This window comes from Argiope bruennichi, chromosome 7 (genome assembly GCF_947563725.1).
Source record: "Argiope bruennichi chromosome 7, qqArgBrue1.1, whole genome shotgun sequence".
Lineage (NCBI taxonomy): Eukaryota > Metazoa > Arthropoda > Arachnida > Araneae > Araneidae > Argiope > Argiope bruennichi.
Window position 1 is genome coordinate 7,436,907 of NC_079157.1, and position 11,012 is coordinate 7,447,918.

At 30.2% G+C, this 11,012-nt stretch overlaps 1 protein-coding gene across 1 annotated transcript in view; it reads left to right on the forward strand.

Annotated features, from left to right (window-relative positions):
- The window catches only part of LOC129975761 (organic cation transporter protein-like), a 48,340-nt gene extending 40,304 nt beyond the window's left edge, over nucleotides 1-8,036 (forward strand). The window contains exons 11-12 of the mRNA XM_056088962.1: nucleotides 5,130-5,269; nucleotides 7,724-8,036. Coding sequence (XP_055944937.1) covers nucleotides 5,130-5,269; nucleotides 7,724-7,802 — 219 coding nt within the window. The 3' untranslated portion in view covers nucleotides 7,803-8,036. The remainder of the gene's footprint in view (nucleotides 1-5,129; nucleotides 5,270-7,723) is intronic.
- Nucleotides 8,037-11,012: the final 2,976 nt, after the last annotated feature.

The window sequence follows — 11,012 nt, forward strand, 5'->3', positions numbered from 1 at the left end:
TTTCTTCAAAATCGCTATTGTCTATACTCAAAAGGAAACGTATGTATGTGTGTGTATGTATATTACATTAGTCCACTAAGCAATATTTTTATCAAAAAATTAAAAGAAAAAAAACCATATAAATTCATTATTTTTTATGCTTGTAAAAGATTAATACGATTTAATAGTTTATTCTATGTTTCTGTTTCTGGTTTTGCTAATATTTATCAAGTTACGATCAACTCCGTGCAAGTACTGCTAATTATATTAGTGATTTAGGAGCTATTTTAGAAATCTTAAATAACGCTTTCAGAGAAATTTTCACGCATCGTTTTCATTAGATTAAAATTTTAACAGCAACATGACAACAAAGTAATGTTTTTTTAAGTCTGTATTAGCATTTCTGTACCAATATGTTTTAGTATTGATCTTTCCTCCTTTTCATGTATCTACATTGCTTATATTTGGATAATGAGAAAATAAATGTTTAATGGAACAAGGAAATGTCCTTAATGGATTATTGGATGTAAAGAATAATAAATTATTGGATGTATAAGAATCAATGTTAGTGAAATTAATTATATTAGATGAGAATATTATCTGTAATGCGCATAAACAATGTTGAGTGAGAAAGTTTTTGTATTAGTTGAACTTTAAAGATTTTCTTTTTTCAAGTTACCATTTTAGTTGAAATTATTGAAAATTAGAAAGATGCCTGGCACAAAATGTGGAACAGTATAAGTTTTTTAAACTAGTAGAAAATGTTGTATGTCTGTCGAATTTGTAGTTAAATATACTCTTGTGAGTAAGCGATCAAAAGCAAGCTAATTTTAGCAACCATAAATCTGGATTATAAAAATTAACTAAAACTAAGTTGATCTATTAAGTTCTATGACAAAGAAATAATGTTTTTAATGTGTATTGGCATTTGTGTTAGAATAAATTTTACAACTATTTTTCTTCCAATTCATAGTTATATATGAGTAATCATAATTTCTATTTTGAACGAAGCAACATTCCTACCAAGTTATTTAATTGAATCTCGCTAAACATTTGTTTTTTAAATTTTAGTTACTTACAAATAAAAAAAATAGCTGATAAGCCTTCAGAAATGCGAAACATTTTTGACTTATTCCGGATGTCAAAGAGAGAAAGGTTGTGGTTACTTTACTCTTTTCTTTGTTAAATACAGGTGACCATATTGTGAAATATTAAGAAAAGAATTCTTTAGAAAATAGATTTATTTTTTTAAAAAAAATTGTGACTATTTTTTTTATTTTCCTATTTTTTTATACATAAGTAAAAATTATTACAAAGCCAAGATGAATTTTCAGTTTGAAACATTCCAGAACTCTGATACGAAATCCTGGCTAAGCGGATACATGGTAATATTGGCAAAATCCAATAAATAAATAAATAAATAAAACAAAATAAATCATCATTCAATAAATATTTTAAAAATTTCGAAAACCAGGAGACACTTAATCTAAAATATGCATTTTACAATTTATTATTTTTTTCTTCCAATTTATGCGCATTATCATATTAAGTTGGTTATATTCCACGTTTAGAAAAGCTAAGGAATAGAATTTATCCTAACATTATTTTCAAAATAACTATATTTATCTTGTCTTTTTAATATGGTACAAATGAGTCATTTGATTAAAATTTAGGATATTCTCTTTTTTGCGAAAATCAGGCAGAAATTAGGAACATCCCGGCTACACAGAAGTACCAGATCATACCAAATACATATCATGAGTTGAAAAGTTCACCATAATTTTGTTCGTTTCCTTTCTCATTTAAGCTTATTTAAAATTTTTAAATAAATAATTTACTTATAAAATTTTTTAAAAATAAATTAGGGACATTTTATTAAAATTCGCTGTTAGTACTAAAACTATCGAGAGAAAGGATTGAATCCATTCTTTGTTGATGAGTTCGAGGTCTTACATTTTCATAGGCACATAGATCTTGCCCGATCCTCCTGGATTGAAAAATTAATGAACGCAATTATTGTTAAAAATGAAGTCGTGTCAAACGAAATATTATAAATATTAAATTATTCAATTACTCCTTCTAAATTACAGGATTCTCTAATAATTATGAAGAGAAATTAAATGTTCCAAAATTGAAGTACTTAAATAATTAATCAGTGGTGAGTTCTAAGAGTCCTTATAACATTCACGCGGCCCTCGGTACGATTTTCTGTGCAAGTAAAGAAAATCTAAAATATCTTAACTCAATGAGCATCTTTTCCAAACAACTTGTGGTTCATTAACCCCACCAAACCCCTCTCGTGATGTACAAGGAGTGTCGGTTTTCGAAAGGGTTACGTGGCCAGAGCGGAAGTGGATACAGCGGACACGTGAGAGGAGCTGGGTGGGCAGAGCGGACATTTTTGCACCTATTATGTTGTTTCCCTAATCAGTCATATGTCTTCTATTGTGTAGTTTGGAGCTTTGCACCTGCTGTAGAGATAAGTCGATATTTTTGAGAGAGAAGGCCTTTCTCCAAATATGCCCATTAAAGTATGGAATGTATATGGACAGCCATAGGACAAATAATTCTGTTGAAGGGTGGAATTCCAAATTACATGCAATCACTAGCAGAAACCAGCCTAATGTCCACTTATTAGTTAAAATACTAAAAGAAGAAATACAAAGTGTCTTTTAATTTGAAATCCAGAGAGTTAGGCGACCCTGGAATAAAAAGGAAAAAAGCATATGTAAAATTGGATGAAACAATTGAAAACATCCTAAAAGAATTCGAAACATCAAACAATTTAGAAAAACGTCTAAAATTTTTCAGTTTTGTAACTAGGTTGGACTAAATTCTATGATAAATGAAATTTATGCCTTCATAATAAAGGTTAGTTAATATTTATTTACTTGTGTTTATTTTTCTTTTATTTACTTGTATCTGTTTTATATATTTTACTTCTAGTATTTATTTTTACTTACATTAATGAAACTAATTTTATGGCAATTGCACCTGTTTTAATATTTATTTGACTCTAAATATTAAAACAGGGACAGTTTTCCACAAGATCCCTGAAATTCGTTCATCCCTTCATTATACTGTTACTTACTATTAATTTTTAAATATTTCTCTAAAAGTTTTTATTTTTATTACATTTCGCTATGTTTAAAATGCATTTGCACTATAATATAATATTAATAATTAAATTTGATTGGCAAAAATGTATTTATACTTGTAATTCGATAATCGAGTGCAAAAACAGAAAACTTCGGTAAAAAAAAAAAAAAAAAACCCGTTATCCTACGTGAAAGATATTTACCACTTAAAATACTGTTTTAAATTATATTTGTGATTTTTAAAAGTATTTACTTATTTATCTGTTCTAAGATGGGGGGAAAATGTGTCCGCTCTAACCACAATGAATTTCGGAGTGTCCGCTGTAGCCACACCACCTTCGATAAAAAGACCTCTTCAAAGAGTAAGGGAAAGTTTTATTGGGAGTAGTTCGGTGGGTCGGTTGCCCTTCTGAATGCCACACTCCCACATAGCAATATCTCCTGGGGACTAGGAATTTTTTCTTGTTCTGTGTTATTCGGCTTGTCGATCAAACCTTTGAAGCTTTTTCCGTCTTTAGTTTGGCCACCGCCTTATCCCCCCATCGATAGGTGGCACTTTCGTAGACATCGGGCTTCCTTCACTGTATATGGCATTCTTTATATTGATGAGTCGTATATCTATGGCAAAGCTATGCTAAAAAATTTTAATTATCATTTAGACGTCAAATTTTTTTTTCAAGGAAAGTTGAAACGATCTATGTAGTGATTTTGATGAAAAAAAAAATACCTTGCTCTTCGATACAAAAATGAAGATAAGTTGCGGTTTCCTTCGATCGCTCTTGAACTTAAAATTCTTATTTTCCTCCTTTATCAACCATACATGGAGTGATTGAAACGGAAAGGGAATAAAACTTGATGCTTTCGAAGTTGGTGTGAAATCTTAATTTCCCCGTATGGTATTATGCCACTGTAAACAAAGTTTGCTGATATGTCGGCTAATAAAGAAGCAATGACTCGTTTGGAAAAATGAACGAGTGGAAACTGACAGAATTTCATTAAATACAGTACACTCTCGAGTATCCGGTTCGCGAATATCCGGCTTCCGTGCTGTCTGGCCTAGTTTTCTTTTATCGTGAATAAATGAGGAAGGAAAGACGTTGCAGAATGTCGTCTGTTAAAGACTTTATCAAAAACTAAAAACTGTAAGTTTTGACTCTTATCTTAGGGTTACCTTTTCATTTCTGTGTAATCATTTATCAGTGAAAGATAAAATCAGTAAGTCAATTTTCTTAAGAACTAGGCCTAGGATTCACTTTAACGGTTTGTTTCCTGCATTTATGTTTTAAGCATTACAGAATTTATGTTAAAATGTGAACAGTTTCTATCTTTTAATTTACTTTTTCTCTAATAAATTCTTAAAACGTACAGTGCAGTAGTTTATATATAAACATATATAAACTACCAATACAGAATCTTCTATTTTAACACGACACGTTACCGACAATTGTTTTTGTGACTCATCGGACCGCGTTCACATTCTAAGTAGCTTGAGATAATTGGAGGTCTTAGTACGCAATAAGAAGCGAGAAAATACGTATTACGTAATACGTTTGGTATAAAAACTTGGTATTGGAGGGTAAAAAAAATGAGTTCATAGAACTCTGGCTTATCCGGTTTTTTGTTATCCGATCTGCCTTCCGCCACATTAGAAAGGATACTCGAGTGTGTACTTAATGTATATTTTTACTCTAAAAGAAGATATGCGTTTAATATCTATGGGTATAAAAAAAATTCAAAAATGAACAAAGAACATCGATTTTTTTTCACTTTTTATGACCTTTATATTCCATACGAGTGCGGAAGATGTTAATTTTAAACGTCGTTTCATTTCTCGTTAATCCGCAATTTTCACGGTCTAGATATTAGACAAAAAAAATATTTTTGGTTCACCCTTATGGATATGGCAACACATACAACAATCTCGTATCCCACATTGTACAGATCTATCTAAGCTATTTAAGTGTTTTGGGTCATTAAAACGTTTCGGCAAATTTGAAACCGATTTTTTAATATATATCTTTGACGATATATGCTGAAATTCTTTTTTCTTAGGGTAAAGCCTCGCATCCTATCGTTCCTCAACTTATCTTTGGATTCTTAGCTGTCACTGCTGGGTTCCTGTCTCTTTTATTGCCAGAGACAAAAAACTGCAGCATTCCGGACACCATAAAAGAAGCGGCTCTAATATCGAGGTAAAAAAAAAGCATTCAAATAATTTTAAAAAAAACATTGCATTTCTGATTAGAAATATTGATTATAAGTCTTATCAAACGCTGAAATTGTGAATAAAATTAAGGTAATAAGCCTGATAAAATATCAATTACTTGATTTAATGTATATAGCAGTAAAACTCGGTGCTGATGAATACAGGGTGATTCATATTAAATACAAAGAGAATAACATAGTACGAATTTTGTAATGGCTTTATTTAACCGAAATAAATTTATTCTAAAACTACACTAATAGTGAAACAGTTAAGCATCTAAACCTCTCTCCTTCTCGTGCCTTTATTCCAAGCTAAAATTTAAACTCTTAAAATCGCTCCTTTGAGGTGGAAACGAAGAAATTTTTATTCATATACTCATATTCATAAACTTTATTCGTATATTCATATACTTCAAACAATGTCTTTAATTCGGATTCTTTAGGAACAGTAATGAATTAGTTTTGAGTTTAGAACCTTCTGTGGATTGAATATAAAAATTCTGACTTATTTTGTATGATTCACTCTTTCTTACAAGCATACAGAATATTTAGACGCAAGCGGAACTGAAGGTATAACGACTCATTCCATTGTAAGCACAAACCCGATGTAAATCTATCTCGTTTTTCAAAAGCTGAAACTTAAAAGTATCAAACTCTTCTTATTCAAAAATCCCTCTTGTACTAAGTGAATACAGACTTGTTTATTTTATCCTTTTTCGAAAGTATGATTTTGACTGGAAAACAAGATATTTTATTGAGTGCTTTCAGTCTTATAATTACATTTTCTAAATTAAAAAAAATACAGTATTTAAGGAGAAAGATATTTTATAACTTGCATTTTTTTTCTTATTATTAAAGTTCAAGTAGAAGTTACGTAACTGAATGCTAAATGTACAAACATTTACCAAAAACCACATTTGGGAACATCTTGTCCGCTCGGGGTATAGATTTATTATATTATTAATATTTTATTTTATTGATAATATGGTGCGCGCATACAGCGGTGTTACATCGTAATAAGCTCCATGAACAAATTTAGAATTTAAAGATGAAGGAACATTCCTTCCCTAAAAGACTCAATTACTTGTGCTGATATCCTAGACATGGAAATAAATGAACACAAGCTATTAATACGGAATTATATTTTTTTCATGCAGCTATAAATTATTGGAATTATATTTTATATTATATTTTTTTTCGCCTACTGTTTAATAAGATTGAAAAACATGAATTTAAATTAATCGCTTCTACTATAAATTATTACTCATACAATTTAAAGTGTACACACTATAAAATAAAAGTGGAAATGAAAATGCCTCGAGTTAATGTCCAAAAAAAAAAAGCAATTCTTTTCTAACTTTATTTTAACACCGTCAAAAGTACACGATTGAATATTTTTATAGATGAGTATGAATTAAATCATAATGTTAAAATATTTGTTACAGATTTTGTATCAAATTAAATTTTTGAAACATTCTTGTAAACAAAGAAATGGAATGCAAATGAAATATATAATCCAAAAGATAGTATTTAGATTTAAGGTAATGCTAAATTTCTGTGAGATGATAGTCTTAAAAGATGCGATCATTCATTGGCGATGGCTAAATTTTCATATATTTTATCCTTTTTTCACGTCCTATGAAACGTTCTGCGTGAAGCCTGTATTCCATGATTTCATTTACCTTTTCCCTTCCTCTGATTGATTGGAAATTTCGCCAAGTATTTTTCCCAGGTGTTTCTTATAATAATTTCAAGTTCCAATGAATTAGTTTAGAAAAACATTTGAATTAATTGTAGCTGTAAAAGCATTCAATAAAACAGTCTGAAGCGTTCGTGCGGGTTTGTTTACAGTTGACATTCAACAATAAGTATTACGCCCATATAATGGTTTTTGTTTTATTCATTGTGAAAATAATTTGTAGCTGCATAAAAACAGCTATGAATCCGTCTGTTGATAACTCGATTGGTTAAGATGAAATTTGAATACTGTTTTGGATATTATTTCTGCAAATCCGATTCATAATCATAGAGAAAAGCGGCTCTGATTGGCCAGTAAGAATTTGAAACCAAAAAGGCGGCTTTTCACATTTCAGAAAGGTGTTTTCCGTTTTGACGCTGGAACACGAACAAAATTACTAAGGAAGCAATTTAATACAGTTAAAGTTACCGTTATTGCATTTTGATAAATGTGGGAAATCCTCGCAAATGAGAAGGCGGCTTTTAAATTTGAATTTAAATTAGAAGGAAATAATTTTATGAAGACGGTGAAAATGAAATTATTATGTATACTAAATCAATGCACTTTTTTTCTAAAACAAATACTTAAACTGTAGAATAAAACGACAAAATCAGTTTAAAAACATTTTCACCTCGATTTTTTTTAGCGCTGAATTCATATAGAGATACGATACTGATTAATGATATTTTCTTTTTTCCCCTAGGAAAAAATCTACTAAAAATGACGTTGAAAACATAGTTGTACTAAAAGAACTGAAGAGCCGAAACGAAAGCATTGATTAAATACTGAAGATTTCCATAAATATACTGGAATTTCTTTTTTCAGAAGTCAATTTGGTGAGAAATTATCAGTATCATGTTTTGGAAGTTTCCCAGTGCATGTAATACATTTTTTACTCATCTTTTCATCTACTGAAGTTGTTTTAGTTGATTTTTAATATTTATTACGGTTTTACTGTTAAATCTGTTGAATTTTTTTAACAACGGTTCAATCTTTTGTAAACATTTCTAAACAAGTGAATTTATGTTGAGAATAAATTTCTATGAATAAGTTTTCTCATCCTTTGTGTGAATTTAGATTGACATCCTTTGGATTGATTTTAACCCATAAAAATGAACAAATATAAAATCTGCAACTGTGCAATATTATAGAAACGTACAGTTAAGGTCAATTTCATTAAAAAAAAAATACGGTTTTGAGTGAAAGTTCTTAACATAAACATATGGCACAGGTGAACATGGATACAATCTCAAGAATCGGCCATATTATTGAACGAAATCTCAATATTTCAAAACTTCTAAAGTTGGTATTGCATTGATTAGAATGCTCCTTCAAAAAATTTTAATGCCCCTCAAATAAAAATCCTGTTTACTGAAAAAAATCAAACTAATTATTTTATTGGATTTCCAAGTTTTTGATTTATTATTCAAAGCTATGTAATATTATAATATATTATAATATGTAATATAATATAATATTTTATTCATATTGATTTTTGCAAATATGCAAGAACATTTACACGAGCTAATTTATTGAATATGGACATTTTTAGATACTACGAATGAAATATGCGCAAAATCATTCATGTAATGAAATATTGCATTATTATAACATAAATGTTTACACATAATACCCAACACTATAATGTATAAATGATTCAAGATCGTAGAAATAAAACCTCCAAATATTATTTAAACGCTATTCGGGCCGCGGTGGCCTGGTGGTAAGATCTCGGCTTCGGATCCAGGAGGTTTCAGGTGTGAGACCCGATTCCACCGAAGAACCGTCATGTAAGCGGGTCTTGTGCACTTGAAATTCATCGGGGCCAACCGTCCTCCCACTGGTATGGTGTGGAAGTTTGGAGAGGGGTAACAATTCAGGTATCATCCGAGTGATCTGAGCGTGGTTCAAAATTACCAGGTCCGTCCCAAAATAGCCCTAGTGTTGCTTTCAAAACGGAACGTCAATATAACTAAATTTAAATTTTATTCATTGTGAAATCGAATAAAGTGTATCATTTGAAAGGAATTGTTATTTTCTGGAGGATTTTATATCTAAAATTTTCATGAAGGTTTTCTATTTGTCTGAAAGTAGTCGAAACTTCAAAATTTCTAAATTCCATTTTCGATTCCAAACTTCAAAATATCAAAAGTTAGAGTCAGTGATCAAATTTAATTATTCGGATCTTTCAGGTTAAGAACTAATAAAATTTTGAACTTGTAGCATCAGAATAAAATAGTTCCTTTCATATCATAAAAATTACTCAGTTATTGGTTCTGAAATCTTGTTCCACACAAAATATTGACTAAAAATGAGTTTTAGCAAATATAATTTATCAAAATGAATGCTTGAAAATTTTTAAATTGCAACAAAGATAAATTTTGATGAAAAATTAATGCCGGAGACAATTTTATGTGACCACGCAAAATTTCAACAGATTCCTATTACTAATTTTTCTCCTTACATGAAATTACCAAATTCCTTTTTAAACAGTCTGCTTAGGGATCATTCACTAGTTTCGAAAAGACAAGCTTTATTTTTTTAGTTGTCATTGAAATATCTTATAAACATTTAGTAGGCATTTTTAACATTATCCCTTGCACTTCAATATTTGCAACTGGATTTTCACAAGTTTTCCCACTATGCCAGGAAAATTCTTCCGGAATCTCTTGGATATGAGAAATTTTATTTGAAACAAATACCTTAAACAAATGCGATGAAGTATTAACCCAGACAGGCACTATAATCGAATTTGAGTAGAGGCCAGTTTTATCCATTTTCAGGGGCAAGAATGGCTCAATTTCAGAAGTGAGCTTAGCAAGAACTCAACAGCCCATAGCTCAAGATGAGGTGTTGTCATTGCCTTAATAAGAACGATTTTAAATTTGATTTTTATAATGTTACAATTCTTAGTCCCATTCAATTTTGTGTAGCCACATTATCTGGAGAAAGATCTTTGCCTTCACTGTAACCGGTCCTAGAAGTAGTCTGGTCGAGTCGAACAGTTTTGCTTTATCAGACAAAACAACTCATTTCGAAGAATTATTGGTTGAGTGGGGGACATTGAAATTAAAGCTATCTTCCTTTGGATTCCGTCTCAAGCCAAGCGTTTTAATTGCATTTTTATCAGAATCACCAAACTAATAACCTTGATCTTCGGCTGGAACCGATTCTAATATCATTTCATTATTAGTGAAAATCCGTGCCACTAGCCTCTACAAGAGAAATCAATTCTTGCTATAATTTTATTGCAGTAGAAAGAAATATCGTCTCGTTCAGAGCAGACTTCACCAATACAAAAATCTTTCAAAGTTACGGCAAACATTAAAGTAAATTTCTTGCTCCTTTATTACTAAATTGTTTTAGAACGAAGGTAGCAGATTTGAAGCCACACGTAACAATAAAGAGCTTATTAAACGAAGGTTCCTCATAACTTTTCTTTTTCCAGAACATGGGAAAATTACATGGCTCAGGATTAACCCAAATCTGCCCTCACATTTTCTTGCCATCAGTAGTAAGTGCAATCTCAATACGAGTGAAAACAAATCATTTTAAACTCTTAGACAACACCTTTATTAAACAATTATTGAAAGATAGACCTGAAGTAGAAGCAGCAGAGTTGCCGAAAACTTCTCGTAATTTTGTTATAATGCTACCAGCTTTACACGCACTATGATGTGGTAAGGAATATTTTACGATTTTATTATTATTTATTAATATTGAATATGATCCAACTCTTCATACTCCTTCATGAGATTATAAAACAGATTTGAAAAAATTCCGATCATTATTTAATTGCTTCCATATACTAAATCTATATTTTGCAATTAGAACTAACTGGAACTATTAGAATTTCCTAACTGCATATTCTCCTTTAGAGGAAGAATAACTATACATTTACCATGTGCCTCCATACAATAAATTTACACAATGATTTTCGCATTTTAATTCTTTGTTTTTAGATGTGGATGCGTCTAAAATATTTTCGATTT